The sequence below is a fragment of the Diadema setosum genome, chromosome 2 (assembly GCF_964275005.1).
Source record: "Diadema setosum chromosome 2, eeDiaSeto1, whole genome shotgun sequence".
Classification (NCBI taxonomy): domain Eukaryota; kingdom Metazoa; phylum Echinodermata; class Echinoidea; order Diadematoida; family Diadematidae; genus Diadema; species Diadema setosum.
The window spans coordinates 8,094,606-8,121,495 of NC_092686.1; the positions used below are offsets into that span (position 1 = coordinate 8,094,606).

Below are 26,890 nucleotides of genomic sequence, written 5' to 3' on the forward strand. Positions count from 1 at the left end.
TAAGGTATATTGCATTGTCAGTATTTTTTTTTTAATATGTAAAACAAGTACTTCATCACATATTACCCACACAAAATATATATATTTCTGAAGGCTGGTCCTTGACATCAGTGGCGAAGTTGCAACCCTTTGTTCATCGTCATGACAACAAGGATTTGTCTTCTCTGTTAGAAGATGTGTTTGCTTGCTCAGAAAGGCTTCTAGATCCAGGTCCATGTGGACACTCAATCACATAGGTAATTTCAAAGTTAAATAGCGCCACCATGTGGTTGCATATTGCCATGTGCTATTAGTCATGCCGACAGCGAATGCAAAGGCAGCTGCTAGCTGTGACTGAATTTGTTCAGCCTCATCCAACAGTGTAATCAGCTTGTCTCATCTCATGTGCAGATTGGAATCAGACAAAAAAACTTGAATTTGCCTGCCAATAACTATGACTTTGGAGTCTGAAGAGAGTCTGAAGTAGTTGTCATGTTTTGATCTTATCCTACAGATTATCTGTGAATGAATGTTCAGGCAAAGGGAATTGAACTGATAGTGTGGCTTATATCCTCCAATTAGTAATAATTACTTGATGACTGTCATGTACTCCTTTTAGAAAAACCTTTAGAATGATTGCCAAAAACAAGAAATGCTTAGATACACATGCCATAAAATCATTTTAAGTCATCAGGTGACATACAATAAGAATTGTAATCAAATATATCATACCAGTATTTAAATGAGAGAATAAAACATTATATACTTATTCAAACAAGAAGCAACATTCCTCTCAAACCCACAGACACCAGTAGAAATCATATAAAGTTTGATTATCAAACCAATGGTTTTGTCTGCAAATCAGCCACTGTAACATTGGCTGCGCAATTTAAAAGCATTTTTCATAGTAGCTAAAATTAAAAGCATAACCCATTGAGGACGAGTCCTGAGTATACTTGGGCAGGTGTCAATGTGTGTTGTAGCAAAATCAGTCTGTCCTCAATGGGTTAATATCAATTCAGTCATTTGCATATTTTTCACTTATATGATATGGCATGGTTATTGATAATTCAGTGTCCAACAATAAGGTCAAATTTTAGCAAAGGATTACTTTCAACAGAAAAGGTTTCTGTCATATTGATAACATTTTGCTGCTGTACTATAAACCCTCTGCATGCCACATTACTTTCTTGTCTAATAGGTATGTTTTAGAAATCTGTGCACATTTGATTCATTGACACAGAAGGGGGTTAAATAGACTCACGTGCCTGCCGTCTCAGGGAGCATGGACCCGTAACTTGGGCAAGCACGTGCTTTCTCCTCACGTTCCGCTAGGTTAGGACTTCTTGACGATTTCCTTGCCATAACCACCCTCCCCCTTCCATCTCTCCATCTTCCCCATCTTCCTCCACCTCCACCCATCCTTCCCACCCCACCCTCCTACCCACCCTGCCCTTCCACCCATTCTACCATTCTTCCCCACCCTACCTCCCACAATACTAAACACACACTCAGATACTTCATCTATACCCTTCCTCACAGACTGTCAGACTCTAACCCAAACACTCCTGATTCAATTTCAGTCATTTCCTCCTTGTCTCTGTCTCTCTTCATCTTAAGACTTCTCCACACAGGTAGACAAGATATTATAAAGATTGAAAATATGTCCATAGGGAATCTTTAAACCTCCCAAATCCAGGAAGTGGTATTATTCATATTGATATGTTTTCTTCTTCATTTTTTTCCCCTTTCATGAGGGGCTGGATCTCAATTGCAAAAAGCAAGCTCAGTTGTTACTTGGATTCAGCTGCTAGCATGTCTACCCTCTGTCTGGTCAAACGAAGGCATTTATTTCCTTTACAATGATTTGAGAGGACAGGGGCACAAACTGTAGATATAGGTGTAATATGTCATGAGAGATATCCCAAGTGACACATGTAGAAGCTGTTTTCTCTCTTTTGGTAGGGTTTTATACTGCCTACCTTGCCTCAATTTCTGTGTTTCAATTCCTACTATGTAATTGAGTAAGCTCTGTTCTATTCATTGAACTTCAAAGTCAAACCAGCCCAATTTGTAGCATTTACAGAGATTAATGTTTCATTACAGGTACATGTAAGTGTGTTTGCTCAGGATGACTCCACTCTTTCTGGTTACATTAGGAAATAATGCCCACAAATACAGTGGGTTTACATGAAGAAAAGACTTATATTTCCTGTGTTACATGTAAATGTGTTTGCAAGAATGTCATAACTCATTTCTGAAGGAAGCATATTTAGGAAATCTTAGAAATCACCTTAGATGATATCTATTTTGAACTAATTGGGAATATAATGACATGTTTGACACTGACTCAATGAAATATTATCTGGAAGATGTCACTTTCCATGATGACATTTTCCATAAAAGATCACTATTTGTGAAATGATGTCACAAAGCAATTGTGACATCATCTCACGCTTTGTAAGATCACGTTAGAATCCCTCCACACAACATTTCATCTACTACGTGACTTCTTGCCTCAGTTTTTTCTTTCTACTGTTTATTTTTCTTTATCCAAAAATATAAAAGAAGTATACTCTGCCTAACAGTAGAGTTTTTGATTTATTAAAACTATTCCCCTCAGTGCCTCCAATAGTCATATTATTGAGTCACCTCAGCCCATAGTTTTATCTAGAAAACTCCCAAGGCAAATTATATTTGTATAATATCAATAATAAGGAAAGGAATAACAGACTACAGGGAAATATAATTGTGTGTGTATGTCAAGCACTCATTGCTTATGTTAGAAATAATCATTACTTTGGAATTGTATGGATTGGGGAAAAAGAATTTGGATGTCTTAGTGCGTACGATCAATCTTGCATTAAAGTGACTTTGCCTGTAAGAGGGTACATGTAATCGTTCTACATATCCTTTAAGATGATACCTAAGTAACCTTACTTGGATTTCTCTTCTGCGCTTTTCCGATGACCCTGGATTGTCTACGTGACGTGACGTCACCGTTCGTATGCCCGCAGCCACCCCAGGTGACGTGGGACTTCAAAATTCTGTCCTGCCCCCTCTTCTAGGGGCCCATTTTCCTGTCTCTCCCCCTCCCCCATCCCCCCACCCTCCTGTATGCCTACTTCCTGACTCTTGTACACCCCTTCCGTGAGTCGGGGTATCTCTTTGTGCCTCTGTGTAGGTGTAGTGCCCTATCTCTTTTGCTCATGGGCAGAATTTGAGAAGAATTAAAAGGAAAGCAGAGCATAGCTTGTGGATTTACTGTTCTTATTAGTATCTGAGTCATAACACACTTAATCTAGGTCATTCAAAAAGAAAATTCACCCTTTATTTTTTTTTGTGTTTTTTTTTTCTTTTTGTTGTTATTGCTGTGGCCCTGAAAAACAATATAATGAAATGTGTGCTTTGATCTCAAACATAAAAATCAAGTGTTCAATATAAAGCACTCTTAAAGGACAAGTTCACCTTCATAGACATGTGGGTTGAGTGAATGCAGCAATATTAGTAGAACACATCAGTGAGAGTTTGAGGAAAATCGGACAATCCATCCAAAAGTTTGAAATTTTTGAAGTTTCTGCTCAGTCACTGCTGGATGAGAAGACTACTATACCCCTGTGATGTCAAATGTGTACAACGATATAAAGAAAGAATAAAGAAAATTCAACATATTTCCATTTTTCTCCCATAACAAAAGAATACTCGACTTCTCTCTTTCAGAAGGCAGGGGGAATAATATTACCCTAACATGCGTCAGTAACAAGTCGAAGAAATGTGCACTGTATTCAAAAAGTAAAATTTTGTGAAATTCTCTTTTTAATTTATTTATATTGTTGTACGCATGTGACAACATACACTGTAGTAGTCTTCTCATCCAGCAGTGGCTGAGCAGATATTTTAAAAATTCATAACTTTTGAACAGATTATCCGATTTCCCCCAAACTTTCACTGATGTGTCTTGCTAATATTGTTGCATTTACTCAGTCCACATGTATATGAAGGTGGATTTGTCCTTTATGAATATCCTGCACTAGCAATATGTTAATATAAAATTTTTTGGTGTATATTGTATGAAAGGAAGGACCTGTATACCACAATACTCCTGACGATTTGTCTGCAGTGTACAAGGAAGGGAAGAACAATCTTCTCAGTGATTTTTTTTTCTTCTTCTTCTATTAAACCAATCTGGCAGAACAAATTGTTGTGTCGGCGGGCTTTTGTCGGGGAGATCCCAGACTTGCGGTGCAGATGATGCTAAGTGAGAGTGGCAAGAAGAGGATGCAGGGGAGAGGGAAGAACAGGGGGGTCCCATCATCACATGGGGGGCTAAGAGGGTGGAGTAGGGGGAAGGGTGGGGGATAGGGAGAGGGGTGGGGGAGTGTCCTTTCCTGGCCTTGCATTTCTATTGTGTGCAGTCAACTGCAGATATGAATGTTTCATTCAAGTCATGTTCATTATCATGTTTTGCATTTAATACTTGCTGTGGAGGAAGACGATCTTTGAACTTGTATCTGCAAAAGAGAGTAACTTTTTTTTTGTTTGGAGGGGGGTTGTTTGTTTTTTGTTTTGCTTACTGTAAATATTGACTTTTCATTTTCTTGCAATTGTTTGGTTCGTCATTATGAACAAATATGTATGCAGAAAAAGATGGTCATCTAGTAGTCTTGTAGTTTATGTGATACTAAAATCAAAAAGTGGTTCTTGCACATGTGGCAGATTCTCACCACAATGTTGTGCACCTCAAGTAATAATATGAAAGCTTACAGTGAAGTGATAAGTAGTTCATAGACTTTTTTCAATACTCATAGGGGAATGTACAGAAAATTAGAAAAATAAAGAGCAGTTAATGCAAGTTGAGCTAAGCCAAGATATAGGACCAAGCTCACCAAAAGAGAGAGAGAAAAAGAAGAAGAAGAAAATGTCATGATAGACAGAATAATACTAACAGCTATAGAGTTTTATGCGCTGTTGCTGTGGACTTTTGGAATCATCCTTGCCTTAGTAATGTTTTATTTCATATCTGAGTTGGATATCATGTATCATTATATTTTGTTATATATCATGCATTTTTCATTCAGAAATATGAAAATTGAAATTGAAACTGCAATCTTCTGAGTTCTGAGTATCCCCCTCTTCCCCCACCCTGGAACAAAATGCAAAAATATCACAAATAATATATTGCAAAACGATTGTACGAGTGTTCTTTTTCATCTTCTGTACCAAGTGTCATTTTTCAATTCAAAAACTTTCCCTATGTCTCTATGTACGTTATCCAAAAAGTGATGTAAATGTGTAATGTATCAGCAAGGGGGAAATACGTCAGACATTTGTATGAAGTCAACACTGACTCACCCCATGACATCATACCGAGTCACAGAGAAACAGCTCTTTGCGGTTTTCTGAGTCCTTTCCCTTTTTTAACATTATAGTGCTATTCATTCCCTTAGAGCAATGGGCTGACAAATTTGCAAAAAGATAGTCACTTTTCAGTATACAAGAAGTTCATCGTGTGTCACCACCATCATCATCTTTATTAGTGTATCTTCCACATCTCTGTTCCCTTGTCTGTAATAGAAGTATAAATGGCCATATGTTTGTCAACAGCAAGATATTTTAATGTAAACAAAAACTATTTTCAATAAAACAAATAAAAATTGATATAAGTTTGTCAACAACCAAATATTTCAAAGAAAAACATTATTTTAAGTCTAATAGAGCTGTCAAGAACAGATTTCCTACAAACTGGTGATACTATCACCATAAAGTAAACCATATGCAGATCAGCCAAGTTTGAGCTGATTTGATGCTAAATGACTCTTGATGGAAAGGGAAATGTTTTGATCCCGTAGCGCCGAGAACATCTCAAAATGAGGGCACTACTGCTGATGACAGGCATGATACAAATATTGTGGTGTCCTCTTGTATTTCAGATGGTGGATGTATATGGAGAAGAGGTACCCAGCGAGGGGGCTATTTGGGTTGTTTGTGCGGAGCGCTGTTGTTGCAACCACTCCTCCCAAACTCGGAGAGATTGCAATGACAGATGAGCGATGCTTCAGGAGGAAGTTTTCATGATAGCCGACAGAGGCCAGTTGGTCTGAAGGGGCCGGGAGAGGGCTAAAATTAGGGGGAACCGCATGAGAGGGGGGCAAAGGTATTGCTGGCTTGCACTCGATCCCGTGCCATCAAAACATTAAACTCTCCTTACGTGTCTTATCTCAAATAGTTTAGGTATGTTATAGCGTGTTCACCACCATGTCATTTTTTAGGCCCCAACCTAATTGTCATTATGAAGTAAGCATGTGTTGTTAGCTTTAAGCTTTGTCTCTTTGAAGGTTTGGGTAGCACACACTATGCTTGATCTTGTCAAAGGGGAATACCACAAGGAAGTTTCAGAAGGCTTTGTGAGGGGAAAGGGAGGGGTATAGTAGGGAAGTGGGTTCGAAATTGATAGGGATGTGGCAGGCTAAAAGCTCTTATGAAACGTTTTCTAGTGTGCGAACTATGTATGGGCATGTTTGAAATTATGCATAATTTTGTCAGCCACAAAATCAGGTCATTTTGATCTAGGTATTTGATTACCTGAGTTTATTGTGGTTTGCAGTTGCCAGAAGAGTCTATTAGAAATGTATTAAAAGTTTAGGAAATGGGAAATGTGATTGGCAGATACGCATGTACATGACCCCTTGCCCATAGTCTTGCAACTAATCAAAGGGATGTGCACTATTTTGTGAGGGGGGTACCTTTTGAAAGAGGTTGATTATAACCTCGTATGTTAATTAGTCCTGCTACTGTCAGAGTGAACTTGTACAAGGGAATCAGAGTGAGTCAAAGGAGAATTCCAGGCTGAGGAAGACTTTTGTTTGTCTGTTTTTGCTTTAAAAACACATGGCAATAAAGTATCTATCACATGACTTTAATTTCTGTGAAGAGAATAAAAAATAATTTGCAATGATGACAGAGTTGATCGGGTATACAAATTCTGTGTGTGACTCTCATATGTTTATGCATTGCAGTGATATGTGTATGTTCAATAACTATTGCTTCTAAATCATGCTATCCATAGAATTAAACCTGCATAAGGAATCATTTCCTTTAGGATGCTTTATGCATAGAATGGCTAAAGAACTACAATGGTGTAGGCAAACATCTCCAATTGAAATTATGGTATAACATTATAGTGGAATTGTATGACATGATTGCCAATGATATTTTTTTTCAAAAGTCTTCTCTGAAGAACTTACTAAAGTGGAAAGAGTGCCTTCCCTGTGGGAACTAGCGACCACTTGCCGCCAAGGGATTTGAACCATATAGGCCGCAAGATTGGGAGGCCCATTCTCTTTTACACTGACACCTGAACAGCTCTTCAACAAAGAGGATGTAACTGGGTTGCCTCTTGATAATCCTGAGGTCAGCTTGACCCGACTCAAGTTAATTTTCTGACAGACAGAAGTCATGGGAAAAAGTGCAGAGGATATGGAAGTGGGGCCCCAGATGTATCGCTAGGCTAGGGCAGACAGACCACGAAAAGAAAGAGATGGCTTTCACCACAGGGTGCATGCACTAAGGGCCATATACATTGTATCGGGTCACTGCCATCTGGACACTTCGGATCCCCCCCCCCCCCCCAAGTGGAGGCAAAAGTCATGTGAGCACTCTATTTTGAAAATAGTTGTGTGTGGGCGTAAGTGCTTGGGTGTGTACCTATGTGTATGTGTGGGAGTATGGATGTCTTGGCGCCTATTTAGAAGTGACTCCTTCACATGGGTTGAATTGTTATATGGCTGGAGTGAGTTTTGAAGTGCATATATAGGTAAAAGAAAAAATAAATGTACATACACACAGATATGAGTAGATTCATGGAAAATTCCGCAGTGACAATAAGACACTTGCTAAAGCTCTTATTATGTCATCATTAACACTCTTGCTGATCAATGGATGGAAAAGGGTGTGTCAACCACTCCTTGCCTAATCAAAGATTACCAGGGTGGTGTAATGTGAGATAATCGCATCCCGCATAGGGGGTCCAATGGATGTCACAGAGGGCGATTAGGGCAGCCCGGTTCTAACGAAAAGAGGAAGTGATTTGCTATGGCCAGGAAGAGCCCCTTCTCTGATTGGTCGATTCTCCTTCTGCCATCGGTTGGCCAGGCATCGCACTCCTACGAACAGGGGAAGTGACTCCTTTAACGAACACGCCAACCTTCATTAATAGTATCCTGCTTTAAATGTAGTTCCTCATCGGACTTTCCCCCTTTTTTCCCTTCCTCCAGCCTGGACACTGCCTTTGTTAGTATTAACAAGTGATATAAATTCAAGGGCAATTTGGCTTTACCCAAAAAGCAGTGATTGTTCAGTTAAAATCTCTCATTGTTGAGATTTAATCTTTTGAATTTCTTTAGACTTTGTTGCATTGGATCAGTGGAATATTTGTTATCATTAAAATAGAATTCATCATGACTTCAGATCTTTTCCCACAACAACCAGTAATTGTTTTGTACTGTAACTATGTATAAGGCAGTTTGGCAGGGCAAGAAGGCACACAAAGAGAATGCGTTAGGCTGTGCCATCCTTGATAGGGTGCTGAAATTAGCAGGTGATGCTCGTTTCATTAATTGGACCAATTTGTTGAAGGCCACTCACATCGGGTCACAGAAACCTATCACTGAATCTAATTTCCTTTGAAGTTCAAAGAATTGGCAAACATCCAGTGTTATACATCTCCCTCCAAACCCCCCCCCCTCAAATCTCTCATCCACTTCTGATGTTAACAGAGCAGCGGGTGTCAGTGGAATGAATGAAGAACTAAACACTGTTGTAGGATAGGTTTTAGGATCAGTATCATGAAAATGGTCTATGAGTGAAAATACTCTTGTGTTTTGATGGGGTTGATGGTAAAGGGGGTAATGAGTGAGGGGCTGAGAACCAGCTTTAGGGAGTTGGGAAAGGGGGGGGGGACAGATGGTCTATGTTTAGGAAGATGCAGCACAGTTTTCTCTGTCTGTTTGGTACTTCAGGAATTTGGGGAAACACAAGGAGACATATGGAAGCGCAAGGAGAGGAAATTTTGTCTTTCTAAAAAATTGGATTAGGAGTGACAGGATGGGGAATTAGAGGGATTGGGGTGCCACTGTGTAAGGTGGAGTGTGTGTGTGTGTGGGGGGGGGGGGGGGTAATGTCCATAAATGAAAGAGGAAGAAAAATGGCTCAATAGCCAAACATCATCAGACACAGTTCAAAGCTTAAAGAGATAGTTAAGTATTGGGTGAGATGAGGATTGGGCTTTTAACTTTTAACTTTTTGCGAGATACCAAGAAACCACGTGACTATGAAATAGTACAGAGCATACCGTTCTAAGAGGATTTCAAAGTTTATTTGATGAAAATCAGTTTTGGAATGGCTGAAACATCCAAAAACAAAGTGAAACAAAGCATTCGTAATGAAAATGGGTCCTACCTTTTATTAGGATCACTCTATTTTGGATATATCAGCCATTTCAAAACCAATTTTCATCAAATAGACTTTGAATTCCTCTTTGAATCGTCTGTATTCTAATATTTCATATGCGGTATCTCATTATCTTGCAAAAAAGAATAAAAAAATCTGAATCCCATCTCAACCAAAACTGTATCATCCCTTTAAACTTAAAGGGTCTCACATTATTGGGATGCTGGACAGGCAAACTTTCTTGATGGCAACAGCACCATTGCAAGTCATGTTGTAGTCACTGTCATCCCTCCAAAGCTACTATTGGACCGTGGGGACGACAGCAGATTATGCTGTAGGTCTTTACGAGCAGACCAGATGCGCGAAAATTTGCCTGCAGGTCTTTGTCTTGTGGTTTGAGCAGTAATGCCTGTCAGTTTATTATATTTCACAATCTTATGCGCATGACTCAGGGGAATCAGAGATTACATGGACCAGAAAAATTTGTCATGTCCACACAGCTAGCCCCTTTTAGAGTTAAAAGAAAGTATGCATCTAATTCCATTAGAGTCAAGCAGCTTTTCTGTTTCCTCTGACTGTGGTTTAAAGCTTGTGTCCACTAGAACTGTGCTACATTAACTAAAATGAAACATACACCTGTTCTGTAGTTCCTGTGTTTGTCTTTTTGTAATACTGTAAAACCAAAAACACTTGTGGCATGACACTTGAGCAGAAACCCTTTTTCAAGGCATGAAGCTCTCACAAATTGCCTATGGCATTCAATGCATCTTGTAGAAAAAACTATCACTTGTAATTTACTTTTGCAAATCTTGGATTCAAGCAAAATTTGCAACAATTTCAGGTACATTTATTTATTTATATGTACACATATTTTACAGTATGTGTCCATGTTTGTATTTGTTCATTTGGGGCAAACTAGGTATGACTTTTGTCATAAGTCTGAAGGATGTTTTGAGAGACTAGAAATTATATCAAATATTAACATTGAGGTTTTGTCTTATCACACACATACACACATAATATGCACAAAGAGTGCTATGCTATGCACTTGAAACTTTTTTTTTCAATTCTTATATCAAGTAATACCCTTTTTCCACATCATCAACCAGTGCTATGTCAAACAGATAGGTACATTGACAAGATGAGTGGATATAAAAGTACTGTTACCTATTCTTGACTTCTCTTTTATATGCCAGTTACTCATTGTTTAGTATGTGTATAACCATACTCACAAACACAAAAACACTCCCAAGTAATTCTTATTAGATGCCCCCACCCCAGTGTAGGGGTGCAAGCACACGACGGGTCACTATGTGGTTGGTTGCAGACGTCACTGTCGGCGCTAGCACGCAAGTTTACGCACACACTTTAACTCGCACGACTCACTTCCCCACAAACGCGAGGCATGAACTGCACACCACACGTATGAAGCCTTATCAGCACCCCCTGAGTGTACACAGAGCCGACTAGCTCATTCGCAAATGAGAGGTTGAAAGAGTCGATTCACGCGCGGGGCCTCTGAAAAGAGGATCACCACTTGCTGACATTTTTGACTCAAGAATTGTCATCGCCTGATTGAAGTCACTGGATTTAAGAGAGAGAATATCTTTTTTCCCAAGCATTTGACAACACTTTTTTTTTTTCAGGAGGGAGTTAATTGTTCTTATTGTTGTTTTTGTGCCATTCATGGAAGTTTTGTGCGCTACAGTCATATCGTCTCAGGATTTCTCCGATGAGACCATCTCCGCTCATTCTCACATGAGTGGATTCCGTTTCATTTGATAGCCGCCAATCATATCTTGGCATCTTGGCATTGGACCGCCAGCTCCCTGCCCCCCCCCCCCCCCCCTTACCAACCAGTCTTGTGACACTGTGATTGGATCATTTGATATAATCTCGGAGCCCATCATGGTTTACCTGGATACTTACTTGCCACCATCTCAGGGATATGTCAAGGTATGCAGCACATTTCCCACTTTTGAGCGATAATCTCCCATTTTAATGTCAGAAAATCAATTTAAGATCAGTGCATACTTAATGCTGCTAGTCAAAAGTTCAAATACTAGGCTGGATTTTCATTGAATAGGAAATAAATAAACAAATGAAAGTTCGGTCAGACTTGTTACTGGATTTCATCCTCGGATAGAAAGTAACAAACAAAACAAGAAAGAGCAGATGGCCACTGAATTTTTCATTCTCATGTCATAATTCATGTGAAGACAAACTTAAGTAAAACAAAATGTTAACCCATTACCTATGGGGTTTTGTGTCAAGTCTTTCTCAAAGTTTGTCGTGATTTTAGAATATCATGTGGAATATGTTAACCCTCAGTATGCTTTGAGTGCCGATAAGCACAGAAAACCCCCTAGTGTTGTACATACTGTCCAAAGTCCTCAGCACAGAAAAGGTTAATAAGTGGTCATTATCAAATTTCAAACATCATTAGGTAGTAAAGTATAATTAATGTTCATACATTGTGCGAGGTTTGTCATATACAGCATTATCTGACATATATCTGACAGCATTGTCTAACAAATATCTGTATTTCATAATTCCCCTAATCTGATTTATCACGGAACCTGCGGCTGTACAAGCTTGCTTTTAAGGAGGTCCCATCATATTTCTCACCTTATGACCATAGTTCAACTCTATTGTATACAGACCTTTGTGTTTTTACTGAGACAAACTGTTGTACATTCCGGTGAAGTTATATCTAATGTTATGTCTTGTACAACTTTTGCATTGTAAAATTACATTTTTTTTCTGTGCTATTTGTGAGAAATATGAAAATAAATTGAAATTGAAATATATATATTCTTTTTTTACCGTAGTTGTCGAAAAAAAAGAGATGCTTACAAATTCTTTCATCTTGCCATCAATGGATACATCTTACCGGGTTACAGTATGTGGTGAACCTTTTCATTTTCTTATAGCTGAAAATGTTTTCTATATCGTTTCAAGCAAGCAGTATCATGCCCAGTGCATCTTTTGTCTGCATGAAATGCAATTTCCTATCCTTTTCTTGCCCTTGAACTTCTTTTGTCTCTTAATCCCATGTGCACATGTCTGTGTCAGAGCTTTTTGCTGTACTCAGCAAAGAACAAGAAACATACTGAATGTGCTAAATAGAATTGCTAATGTGCAATATTGTCTTCATTCCATATTTACTGCAAGATAAAATGGAGACTGTCAATTACAAATTTTCCTGACATGCCACTGAGATTGTAGGTTATCCTGTACAGTCCCAAACCAGTACTTGGTCCGGATTGTATCGGCCAACTGCAACAGTCAAAAACCAGATGCAGATTTTCTCTGACAATTCTACAGTTTGTATGTGAAATTATCACATGTGGGAATCGATGTACTGAAAGGACAATATTTCCTGTGAGCTTTCCAATTTCTACCGCATCATTTGGATACAGCTAGATGAAGACAGGCCTCATTCATGAGGACTAGGCATGAAGAGAGCTGTGTAACTTCTCTTGACAGGCAATTATGAAATTGATGTTCATTGACTATTTCCTTTCAAAAGTGGGGCATACACATGTGTTTCATATGACCCTTTGCAGATATTTCAATTGATGAGGTCATACTGTATAGTTCCTCCCCCCCCCCCCTGTTTTTGCTGTTGTTTGATAGGGTAGTTTTTCAAACTATTACAGTGAAATGAGAATAATGGGAGGAGTGATATGTAGGTAAAGAGTCAGAATCAGACTAACAGAAATATTTGTTCCTATTTCATTCATTAATTGTATCCTAATGAGTATCTTGTGGAGTTTAGGAAATTATTCATCACAAAGTCCATTCCAATTTGTTTTTAAAGTATTGTTAATGAATTAAATGAATAATTTCCGTCTGGCCGAAAGGACTTATTTTCTGTCATTCTCTCGTAAATATCGAATCGTATTTATTTACGAGTTTGCTACGGTTGCCACAGAAACACCCCAATCTATTTTATGGCAAGCCTGTTTCCTCAAGTGAAATGAATGATTGACATGTGTGTCTCGGCGTCAAACAGTGACCTCCCAGCGAAGTGACGCACGCATCCATGGCTTTGACTCCACTTCCCGTCGGTGAAAGATGCTTATTATTCACCAAATTAAGGTTGGTGTAGGGAGCAGCCATAACTAAAAGAAAAAAAAAGAAAAATAAGCAAGGGCGACCATATAAAATGAGAGTATCGCAATGGGTCTTTTTTTTTTCACAGCGGGTAAAGATAATTGTTTGATGATGGCTTGCTGATGTCTTCCCCTATCACTCGTCGTACAAGACTCGAACGGAACTAAGAACGAAAAGTGACAAATAGCTACACCATTTACCCTGCCCCAACGTTGTAAATGAACAACAGCAGATATGTACTGATGCAGTCAATTTACTGTCTGCATCTGGTTGAAATAAGGTAATGGGGGAAAAAAGAGAGCAAGTGTGATGGAGCTCCCAGACGATACAGAGTCAAATTTGATCCAGTGGCAGTTGGTGTATGACACATTACTTATTCATGATTTGTTGCCACTAAATCTCAAGATTGCTGCTGGATTACGGACCAGAGAGGCACAAATGTAATTGAAAATGCTGTACCGAGTGTAGACATAAGTCACATCGTACAGTCATATGTCTTTGTAAGCACTGTTTAATTCTAATTAATGTGAGTGTATTTTGATGCCACATATTAATACACAGATTTTTTAGTCCTAGAAGCCATTTAATTAGTGTTCTTTTATGATATTTTAATCCAGTCAGGTATCATGCCATTCAGAACAAAAAAAGAAAAAGAAATGCCAGCAACTCAAAGACATTTCTTATGGCACCTCATTTGACAAACATGCATATATTCCTGGTCAAAGAATGCAAGTTTTAATACATCATCATATGGATTTATAGAAGTCAGTATGATCACTGCAATTTGAACCCACAACCCTTTGATTTAAGAGCAAAGTGCCCAAACCAATAAACCGTCTTTTACCTGCTGAAAGAAGCAGTAGTGCGTGGTGTATGTCTAAACTCTTATTTTCCACCCAGAAGACCTGTTTGTATTCAATGTTCATGGCATTTCTATGGTGTGGTTCTAGGAAAAGTAATGCAAAAATGAATTTGTGTCCTGACTGATAGGTAGATTGCCAAAAGAGCACTTTAGATCTACTGTTGATCTAAAAATTAAAATACTTGAGATGATTATCCCATCATGGAATGTCTGGTACTTGAAAATGATTGTTTTAGGAATTTGTTTGTTTATTTTTTTGTTTGTATATTTTTGTTAGTTTGTTTTTTGTTTGTTTGTTTGTTTGTTGTTTTTGTTTGTTTGTTTGTTTGGGGGAGGGATTGTCATAGCCTATTTAGCACAGTATCAATGTATGAATGTTACAATAAATGTAGGCCCCCTATTTCTGAAACTATAGTTTAAATGATACTGGAAGAAGGCCATGCAGTGCAAGAAGGTTGGAATCAGTCAATGACAGATATCTCAATGATAAATCCCTTGATCCTTGTCCAACCAATTTTTCAACCATCATACCTCTCCTAGATACGCAAAAAGCCTAAGGGGAGCCCTTGAATTGTAGAGCACAAATCCCTGTTGATCCCTATGGTTGATACCCATCACAGATTCTAGCTGTTTCCTACAAGGAGATTCTTTCTGTAGGCTAGTATTCTCCTTATATTCTAGCTCTCATATTCTAAGCTTTCCCAGTATTCAAGTGAGGTGGAAAGCTAAATGACATATGGGATCATCATGGATCAAAACGGACAGCACTGTGGGGAAATGTCTATGTAAGATGGCTTATCGAGTTTTAAGTTCTATGGACGTCAAACTTTGCTCTCATATCCACCCAGGGTGAGCTAAATATAGCACTAGCAGGACTCCACCTATGGGGCCAGGATAGGGGAGTCTTGCTGGACAAAAAACAAAACAAAACAGAAACTCCTTGTATAATGCTAGCTGAAGTAGAAAGGTAGGCCTTAGCCCGTTGAGGACGAGTCGCGAGTATGCTTGGGCAGATGTCTATGGAAAATGCGTGTTGTAGCAAAATCAGTCTCTCTTGCATCATCAAAGGCTGTCCTCTGATTTTTTTTTTTTGTTTTTGGAAAAGCAAGAGGATGTGATCTCTTTCAGTATTACTTAGGCTAATGAAATAGTCATGGTATTCAATAAATATTTTCTTTTATCATGCACTTTTTTTTGAGCATCAAGAGAAATCATTAACCAAGCTTTGTACTTTGTATTGCAGTTTATGCACACCAATGTATGAAATCAAAAATACCTGCAACCGAATTTTCAACTCTTGATCCAAATGTTCATTCATCCATCAGTTCTTGCAGCCTCCAATCCATCTAAATCATGTCTTTGAAGGGACAGCGGAAGAGTTGTCACGCAAGCATCGCTTTCAGAAGCCATTATTTGCCCTGGGAGATATATTGCTGACTCTTATCAAGGAAAATGTGTGTTAGATTTTATATAGAGCATGATTGAAAAAAAAATAGTCTTTTTAAGACTATTATAATCGCTTGACAAAAATGTGACTGTTATGTTGCTACATGGAAGCATTAATAGGTCACTCTGTCCAGCACTAATCTGTAATATCTCAAAAGGTGAGTACTCATTACATGTGGTCCTACAATAGATCATCTAAACAGTGTTTTAAGTGGCAACAAGAATCAACAGTTGAATCAGCTTCACATTGAAATTGATAGGCATGATAATCTAACCCTGACAGTGAGTACACATCAGTTTGATTTTTAGGAAACATACTGCTTGTATGAATACTAAAAGGATGCACTGGCAAAGTTCTAAAAGCACACTGATAGTGCTTTCATGATACAATGTTTCTAGTACGGTTCAAATACGATCTTCAGATTACGTTAGATTACAATACAGATTATTCTAAACTACTGTATAAGTGGATATTTTCGCGCGACTAATTTTTCGCGCTTGGCCGGGTAAGAAGAGTTTCGCATGTTTTTAATTTCGCGGAATCAAGACATCACGCGCAGGTTACCCATATAGAAAGCAAAAATATTTGCGTGCTTTTATTTTCGCGCTAGTTTGTTGATGCGCAAAATGCGCGAAAATTTCAACACCCCGAAAATTTCCACTTTTACAGTAGTATAAAGAATGAGCAAGAGAATATGACCTTAACAATTTGCTTATCTATGTATATTTGAAAGTTTGTATTTTTTGCACAGTTTAATGAATGTATACGATTATTTTTGTTAACATAGTTTTTCTCAAGCTTGAACAGCGTAATACTCAAAGCTGTAATGATCACAAATCATTTGTGAATAGACACCGATATCCTTTTTCATGAGGGGGCCTCTACAGAAACCAAACTGTCCACATAGAATCCCAAAGTTTTTGAGCGGAAGATGACATGCCAACAAAAGCGTTGTTTTGTCGAGCAAAGTTGTGGCTCTGTTTATGGCCTGTTGTCATGAACAGGTCTCGGTGACTCATTTTTTTTTTCGGCAAACTGGGAATGATTTAGTCTGAAATCATGCAGACAACCATAACAGGGGGTTCATGCCCATGCCCAAGGTCAGTGGGGGGGGGGAATTTTAGTCATGTGACCTGCTGTCCTTCCCTTGACCATGTCCTTGCATACCTGCAGCATGATCCATTACATAAGGAGCCAGCATCAAGGCTTACCTTTCCTTGTCTGGCCATGTCCTACTCATCTATCCACATCTCTCTTTTCCTGACCCCTGTGAAGCGATGACTGCAGGGGATGGGGGGGGGGGGGTTAGGAGTCATGCTGCGGACATAAACAGGAAGTCCTTGGTATCAATTCGTGTCTGCTGCCGTCCAATCAGGGTCCAGCGCTTCCCTGCTTAACCCTGTTCTTGTCATGTTCCTCCTCCTCCTCCTCCTCCTCCTCCGAGGACCCTGGCAAGAGGAGGTGGGGGTCAAGAACCAGGGGATGTAATGTGAGGGTGATGTTCCTTGCCTCTTAACCCCCCCCCCCCCCTTTTACCCCACCAAGACCCAGAAGCCACAGTCTTGTGGTTCAGTGCTGTATCTCTATATTTCCAATTTTCACTGATCTTTGTTGGTATTTCTTAACCTGTTGAAGACTAGTCCTGAGTATCCATGGGAAACATGCTTTATAAGAAAACCGGCTCTTCTTAAATTGCTTAAAGTACTGTAACATTATTATCAATATTATGAAACTTCTCATACATTTCAAATCTCCTTGCTGTGTCTGATTAACAACTGCTAAAGTGCGAAATAATGAGATGGCACGCTACATCAGCTCATTTTTTATATTTGTATAAATCTCCACAGAATCAGAAAGAAATTGAAGAAAATGTATCAAATGGTGAAAGAACCAGGAACTTTATTCTTCTACAATATGTTGTGAATACATGCTGGAAATATAAGAATCTGTGATAAAAACAACATTAAGAGGATTTGGGTAATTCTTGCAACTGAAACAAATAATTACATAGCAACAAAGAGCTAAAATGCCACAGAATTTTATTGAGGTAATATGAAACACCAAGACTGAATATTGAAAATTACAATAAAAAGGTGCAGCACCAAAGAGATGTCACAAAAATGTTGGTTTTCTTTTTTGTGATGTAATGGGTTAGAGCATTGAAAATTCCTGCAGGCCCAAAAAGCAAAGTTAGAATATGGATTAAGTTGCACCAGAAATATCCATGACGTATTGTGACTTGTTTGCTGTATTTGTGGAAGAGGAGCGGGTCACTGTTTTGATAGGTGAATGTCTTTCAGTGCAAAACAAAAATATGAGTATTCAAGTGTGCATAATTCCATCCCAGCCCATACCCCCCCCCCTTTCGCTCATCCAAGCCCCTCAAGGAATTAAAAGGGTAGTGGAGACTGCTCGCTGGAGAAAACATCTAGTGTCATTGGCCTCTTTGCATCCTGATTCATCTTTCCTCCTGAAATATAATGTGTGTCGAGATGATAAAGTGTCCTAGGGGGCCTTCACATAACTTCTTAGAATCCTCTATCAATGTTTACTCAGGGGCCATAAATTGTTGACTGGGGAATAAAGGAAGGAAGGAAGGAATCTGGTTTTATACGGTGATGAACTTGCATGATATTTTCAAGGTAATGTCTGAAGCTTGAGGGTAAGAATTACAAAATTTGTGTGTGATTTCATAATCAGTGTGGCATTCTTAACGACCTCTAAGATTCTGTGTACAGTTTGCTGGAAGTAGGAAAGAAAACATGCAAAAGCATCATAATTTCAAGTTGATGAGAATGTTACGTGTAAAATCTCATGTAGCTGATATCAAGCCTCTCAAACAGGTGGTGTCTATAAAACAGTTGACATAAAAACCATCCTACATGTACATTATGTTATTGTGCATAGAAAGCTGTGAAGAGACTAAAGTGTTACTTGAGTCAGTTCCCCTTTCAGCCAGTAAGACAGTTGTTATGGTGCTCATACGTGACATGACATGCGCCCACAACCTCTGCCGCTCATGGCTTGAATTATGTCTCGGTGTGTGTTTGATTTTCACATGGCTGTTTTGACCTTCGTCTTAGAGCAAGTGGTAGAAATTTCATGTCTGTCTGATCCGTCTCGAACTTATCAAAGTAAGATGTGGCCTTTACGTGGCATTTTATTCTACTTTTTCTTTCTGTGTGAGGTGTGGGGGTGTGAGCTCTATGTCACGTTATTCCATTACTGTATACAATACCTTCAAGATTTTGAAATGTTCGTAAACTTTGCATAGGACCCATGAGGTTTCCCCATGAGGAAGGGATTAACGCTTTGTGTGCTGTGAATGTCATTTGAAACAGGAAACCATGTAGCATTGTACACACTGTCCAAAGTCCATGGAAGAGAAGGGTTATAGACCTATGTTTATGGGGGCGGATTGTCTAATGCTGATCTTCAGTTCTTTGACTTTTTCTGTCCTTTTGAGATATCTGTCCTTTTGAGATATCTGTTAATTACAAAAAAGGGGGAATGTAGGCAGCCTTTTGGTGTGAATGTAAGTATACCTACAACACATTGTGGATGATTTTAACCCGTTGAAGAAGAGTCCCAAGAATACTTGGGCAGGTGTCTATGGGAAATGTGTGTTATAGCAAAATCAGTCCATCCTCAACGGGTTAAAAGAGGAGACTTTTTATGTAAACTGTCTTCTTTTTTTTTTTGGAGGGGGGAGGCTAGACTGGTGATTGGTGAGGCGAGGCATTAGGAAGGATAAGGGAGAATGTGATCGTGACTACTCATACATCGCGAGTTGCTGTCAGGCCTGTCTACAATACCTCACTGAGAGCATGGCAAGCTTTTTAACCTCTATCAAGAGTAAAGGGAAGCGAGGTGTCTGGCGGGTTTTCCTGCTCAAAGAAAGAAAAAAATGTCACTGCCTTGTACAAAGCATCTTAACCTTTCCCCCAGTCTAGTCCCCAGCACACCCAGGCTGGAGTTTGCAATCAGTGCATGTGATCATTAAAAAAAATTTTTTTTAAATCACCCCATCTCCGAGGGGTTAAAGAAACTTGCCAATGTCAAGGGTGTTAAAGAGATGAAACATATGTGTTGTTTTTTTGACATGCAAGAGGACTGATTATCACCAACATGGGCATTCTGCATCTCTGTAACTGATTTGCACTCAGGACATTGAATATTGTTAAATATAAATGCTGATGAATAGAGTCTGCATGAAAATAAAGGATTAAAGTCACTCTTGTTTATAGTGGAGGCATAGCATTTGTGGAAATTAAAGTGTTCACTGGGCAGTTACGAGATGTGGTTTCAAGCTATAACCCATTGAAGACGGGCTGATTATGCTGCAACGCATTTCCAATAGACACTTGCCTGAGTTTAGTCGGGACTCGTCCTCAGCGGGTTAACTTTTGAGAGAGCTGTGGCTGACATGGCATGAAGTGACAGTATGTAGTGTCTAATCATTACTGTCAGGTTTTGTATTGACAGTTATGCCGCAGTCATGTCCATTCCTGGTATATTGTGGAATGAAAATCCTGTGGTACTCTGGAATTTGGTCCTGATACTTTAACTCTGTGAGGAACTCCTGTCTCTCTGTCACCAGGTCTTGCTTTCATCCAAAGCAACGAACTTTAAGAGAGATAAGATGGAAGATTGATGGAGGGCACTGAGTCGGAACTCGTCACGTTCCCCATATCTCTCATCGGCAGCCATTTTAGATCCTCTTCCAAGCAATTGACTTCCCTGCCATGAGCAGTTGATCATGTTTTTGTGTCTGGATCGTGCACTGGCAAGGAAAGACCTAGAGGGAGAGAATACGAGATTGCGGGGTCAGAATGTGACCGATTCTCATGCAATACAGGAAATCAGTTGTGTCGCAAGTGCCTTCCATATAGCATTAGCTCTATTCCTGTATTGCGTGTCTAATTCAGGGACACTTCTTGCTATGTGGTCACAGCCGACTCTTTGACTTTTGATGTCTGACTTCACCCCTTGCAATCGACAATTTTTTTTTGTCTCTCTCTATCACTTTGTTAAACAGTGAGATGCTGCCAATTTGCAGCTTAAGACCTTTCTAAAGAATGAAGTGATGACTTAAGAGATTTTGTACTTTGTTATATAATACTTGGTCTTTTATATTTGCATGGATTAATAAAAAAAGAAAATTGGAGTATTTCCAGTTCTGAATATGATTGTTTACACTTGATCTTGTCCCGATGCAAGTCCTCGTTTTAGACTTAACCATCCAACATAATTCCTAAAGTCTGTGTCATTAGATTAAGTTGTCATAGTTGTTGTAATGCTGCATCCATCTATTTCCATACAGGGGTTTCATTATTGATCTGCAGACAGAAGTTACCTGTCTTCAATCATAACATGTCTTAGGGTGCATTTGAGTGATATGTTCTCCTAAAGTGTACTGTACAGTACCATACCTATGCTAGAGGAGCCCTCAAATAGCTCCAAAAGTGTAGGCCTAACTTACAGTACTGTACAGTGCCAAAAATTGACCACTTCCCGATGTGCCGCAAAAAAAAAAAAAAAACTATACCCATACCGTACCATGCCACAGAGTGCTCGACAACAAATTGGTCCAAAAGCATACTGTACCAGAAACTGGTATGAGAAAAAGTGTGCATGATACATACTACATCATAAATCCAAAGAATTGATTCTCTTTGTTCGGGTCACCTGTATGTAGCATAGGCACGTTAGGTGCATGACCCTACTGCTCCAAAACATGTAACCCCTCTGACAAGTAAAAAAAAATAACTCATGAGGTATGCTTTCTCCACAGAGTGCTCGAATGCTCCCAATCTGGCATGGTATGATTGATTTGGTTCGGATCACTTCTGGGCGATGGAACGCAACCCTATTGTCACTGATTCACAACTGAAATTTAGTATATTCATATGTACTTCTGATATCTATCATAGCTGTAACATAGGAAAATAAGCACTGGGGACGTTTTCTGCTGTTTCATTCACATGATGTCAAATGATAAGAAGACTAATATGGTGATTACACACAAAAGTACTCAAACTTTTGTTTTTGTTGCCTCATGTGGTGCAGTACGGGAAAATATAACAGTATTCATATGGAGTCAGATACAGTGGTTTTCTAGCTCTTACATTTCTTTTCTCACCTTTCCTTTGCAGCTGATGGCTGTGGAATGGGATGCTGACAAGAAATCAGAGTCCAGTTCCATCGTGTCTTCGGAGCTGAGCTCAGAGGACATCTCACCCTCATCAGACCCACTGGATTCTGATGAGTCTGGAGACTCCACCGGCAATGGACACAGCAGGAGGGACTACTCCACTGCCAGGGACTTTAGCCTCCGGGACTCCGGTAATGGAGACTCCGGGGACTCAGGAATTTACCGACGAGACTCGGACAGGTCTCACAAATTGGACACCTCTAACTGTGGTGACTTGGACACCATCAACGAAGAGGACCTGTCAGCAATTGTGAGGCCAAAGACCATTGTCACTGACCTTGAGACTTGCAAGGACTTTGTGCAGAGCTTGGCCGAGCAAGTGCAGGCCATGCAGGAGGCGCTGAAAAAGAGCAAGGATGACTTGTTGGAAGAAGAGGAAGAGGATGAGGATGATGATATTGTGGATAGGGAAGAGGAGGATGTTGTCAGGGTGAAACAGAGCATTGAGGCACACAGCAATGAGGATGTGTTCAAGCGGGAGGAGATTTCGCCAAGGCCTGAAGTCAGGCTGAGCCACGAAAAGAGGGATCTGCAGGAGATCACCGAAGGAGTCTGCGAGGGTGAGTCCATGTCTGTCAGAGAGCGTGTCATGCAGATTGACAGGGCTACGCTCGGACGGGAACACTCACTAGCATCCTACAGGGGGCGCTCCTCGCCCATTGAACGGGATTCCTACACCAGTCGGGAGTCACACTTTAGTCTGACCAGTCACGAGTCACACAGCAGCCATCTTTCAAGAGGTAGTCAGGAGTCACACCAAAGTCTGAAATCTTCCCTTGACTCTCATGCCTCCTTTGGTCACCATGAACTGCACGGAAACTTTGACCTGCCTGGCATGCGGGAGTCCTACAGTAGTCATGGGTCCAATAGAAGTTACGATTCCAAGGGCAGTCTCATGAACGGAGATTACAGTCCCCGCTTAAAGCGAATTTCAAATGACAGTCAAGGTAGGGAGCGATCACAGGGCAGTCCTAGTCCGCCACCATCAAAATTCACCAACGGGCCATTGAGGTTGAGCAATCCTGTAAATAATGTGCAAAAGATACCCAATGGGCCGAGCCAGACCAGTACGAATGGTGCCCCAAGCAAGCCCCGACCCCCTGCCAGACAGAACATTCCTCCTGCCAAACCTGTCCCCCCTGCCAGGCCCAACGGCACTGGTAAGCTCAATGGAGGGACCTTGCCCAATGGCATTGTCAAGTCCGCCATGCCTGCCACACCCGAGGGGCTGGCAAACCCCAGTGCACCTTGCAGTCCCAGCAACCACATAGTGGATGATGGGGGATACGAGACACCCATACAGTGCAAACCAACACCTCCAGCGAGGAGTGTCGTTCAAACCCCACGCTCCACCCACATCCAAGCGGACTATGAAGAGGTCATCCAGTTACCTGGAAATGTCTGTGACAGCCAGGGTCACGGACTCTGTGTGAGGACCACAAAAAAGGATGACTACATTCATGTGTCGTCGACGTACGAGGTCACCGATATCCAGGCATCGGGGAACCAGCCCAGTCGCAATGACAGCGACAAGAGCACCAGCAGCTTACTGCAGAGGAACATTGCAGAGGAGGGGGCCATCTATGAGTTTCCCCCTGACAATGAAGATGACCTCTTGGAAACGGAATCACCTGTGGAGGAAGTGCCTCCCAAGGAGTGTTCGTTTGAGGAGCACACTCCACCAGAGCCTGTCATATACAAGTATGATGGACCTGAGGTCTTTGGGGACAATATCAGGACGGAAATTGTGAGGTTTGAGGAGCGTGATGCAATCAAGAAGTGGGATCCGGTGAGTGTACATGAATGTCAAGGAATATTTCTGTATTTTGTTACAAATGTTTGTTTCCTTTCCCACACTGTCTCTTAGTAATCAGATCTCACTTCTCTTTTTTGATAAAGTTGATGTTACCGTATTTTTGGATATTTATGGTCCTTTATCCCATCTCACTTTGCTAGAATGTTTCCATACATCTACGATATGCTTTATTCATATCCTTGTTAAAGCTTTAGTTTTCTTTGAATCTCATGCAAGAACTTCTGAAAATCTTATCCCTTCTTGGAACTTAATCACCTCTGGAGGCAGTGCACCCATTTCCTTTATTTACATGGTTTAGTTGTGTGTGCATCATCATTTTTATGTCACACATCACCCCTTACAATGCAACTAGTCCATAATGCAATGAAATAGCAAGTGAAGGCCTTGCATAATGTTGGGTGAATTTCCATATTAGGTGAATCAAATTCTCTGTGCATCCATCCAGTTTGTGTACATGTATCTGAAAATCCACTAGGTTACATGCAGTCTGGGTATGAAGCCAACACGCACCTCAGTTGAAGAGTTCATTTCAATGTTATGACGTCAAACACAAACCCAACTCTGGCAGGGATGGCGTATCTCTCATTTTCCAAACATGAAAGCCACCCATATGTGAACTCCAGTTTGCCAGGGTCGATCATGGGGTGAGATAAAGTGATGAAGTAGTGTTTACCCACATGTACATTTTCAATTTATCTCTCTTTTCCATTTGGACATGCGGGACCTGGGATTTACCCACCTGAGGGACAACGTGAAGTTGTCAGAGTTCTGGTTCTCATTACGGAGCTGGAATTTGTCCCACACTTAGACCCAGTCGTAGAGGTTGTAGAGTTCATGTTCATGGGTTACAGTGCACATAAACTGTGTTCAGACTGACATACTACTTCATGCCCGAGATTATTCTTGTGGAAAATTTTAATGCCTCTTGTCACCAGTTTATATAAAATGCTTTTTTTTAAATGTCTATGGCCACGTTTCTACAAGAGTAAAACAACAGTGCTTTCCTGGTACTTCTGAGTAAACAATGTTCAATGAAGAGAATGTAAATTCTTGTAATTACCATGTAAAGCTTGAATTCTTTGTATCAGGACTTAACTATAAGAAAATTGGAAGAATGTAAATCGGGATACTGTTCGGAGAGGGAAACTTTTGCATTCAAGACATTTGATACTTTTGGCAGTGGAATATGTCAAACTTTTCTAGAGTTTTCACGAGGAGAAAGAATTCATCATCTCCATCAATCAGTTTTGAGACCTTGATGCTAAATCTGAATCTAAATCTGAAGGCAGTGGCAGCTCTACATTACAGTCCTTTTATAGAGGGCGGCATCAATCAGCAGTGCAATTTTCGGCCGCAGCGAACGCGTAATGAGGTAGCAAGGGGAGCACATGATGAAACCAGGACGGTTGAGGAAGTGCGACACACCCATAGTGGGAATAAACAAAGTTGGGGAAAGTTCCTGAGCAAAGTCTCCTGCTCCTATAGACTCATGCCTTGTAGATCTGCTTCAGTTACACAATCAATTTGTCCACATTTTGAGATCTTTTAGTGCAGTAATATGCACTTTGTGCACTACTATGCCATTATTAGGGTTTTTTTCTTCTGCTTGTTTATTATCAGGTTGTTCTTTGTGTAATTTTTGTCTTCATAATTCATTCTTATTTATTAGACACCACAAGGTAAAGAAATCAATGAGTTTATAAGAACCTCACTTAAATTTCACTAAGATATACTCCCTTGAGGTGTCAGAATAGCATGTTTCAAACTTTTTTGCTAAACTACACCAAGTAGCATTAAGAACGTGAAATGCTATCACCTGTGGTATTCCTTCTATATTTGCCTGACACCAGAAACTTGATCATATTATTTTTGCCAATGTTCCTTAAGTTGGCAAGGTGTTCTGCTCTTCCCATATTACCCAAAGATCAATCATACCTTAATCCGCACCACCTGGTGAATTCTGTCTGAAAGGAGTAAGGGTTGCTATGTCAGTCGCTGCGTGCCTTGCGTGCGTCAGTCGCAGGGGATTTGGATGTACTTCCTCTTGACTCTTCCCCCTTGGATGTTAATCCCGTTGCATGCATGGCATAAAAAGTTTTGCACCTCACCCTCATATGTCCATGTCCTGGGTGCGATGCTTCCAGGGGCCTCCTTGATGTGATGAGGCATGGATTAGATCATTTGAGGAGTACTTGGTCTTACACACTCATTTTAAAGGGAAACATAAAACTTTTCCCCCCAATTTTTGTGTGATTTCAATGAAACTGTTCTGTTTGTTTTACATTAATCTGTTAGAAAGAGTCAACTTTCCTATGAAATGGAGCTTCAAGAAGAGTTTTACACCAGTGAAAATCAAAAAAATAAATAAATAATAATAATTGCATGTGTAAAGAAATGTGCCCTGAGATCAAAATAACTCTTTTGCATGACTTTCCAAATTTGATATTAATGAAATGTCATTTCATCATAAATTTAAACAATTTCAGTCTCATTAAAGACTTAGGTCCATCTATTGAAAAAAAAATCCAAAACAAAACAGCAACTTCATATGATTTTTACTTGATGTTATGGTGAATAAGGCATGATCAAAGAAAGGCAGCTGTAATATGTAGAGCATAGGTATAAACTTATCTTGAGTCAGCTGTCAAAGTAGGCTCTGTGTCTGCCACAAACACATAAGAAATAATGATGAAGGAAGGAACACAACTGGTGCCAGCTGTTGATCTATAGTCAAGAAAAGCAAAGCTTTGTCTGACCACCACAGGCATGCTACATAGAAACTCAGATATCAATTTAACCATTTGATTGTCCAAGCAAATGGTACAAATCCGTCAGAAATATGGTATGGTTTTCCTGTGCAAATTTACCCCTTCCTCTATCCATTTCTGGTTGGGGGATGGGAATATCTTGATATAGGCAGTGTTTCAGATTCTTACTCTATTAGAGATGAGGCATGTAGGGAAGGACCCCTTACTCTCTCATTAACACATTTTAACCTAAATTTAA

General features: G+C 39.9%; 1 protein-coding gene across 1 annotated transcript in view; it reads left to right on the forward strand.

Annotated features, from left to right (window-relative positions):
* Positions 1–26,890, forward strand: part of LOC140239470 (uncharacterized) — a 150,301-nt gene that overhangs the window by 93,756 nt on the left and 29,655 nt on the right. The window contains exon 3 of the mRNA XM_072319307.1: positions 22,010–23,857. Within this exon, the coding sequence (XP_072175408.1) occupies positions 22,010–23,857 (1,848 nt within the window). The remainder of the gene's footprint in view (positions 1–22,009; positions 23,858–26,890) is intronic.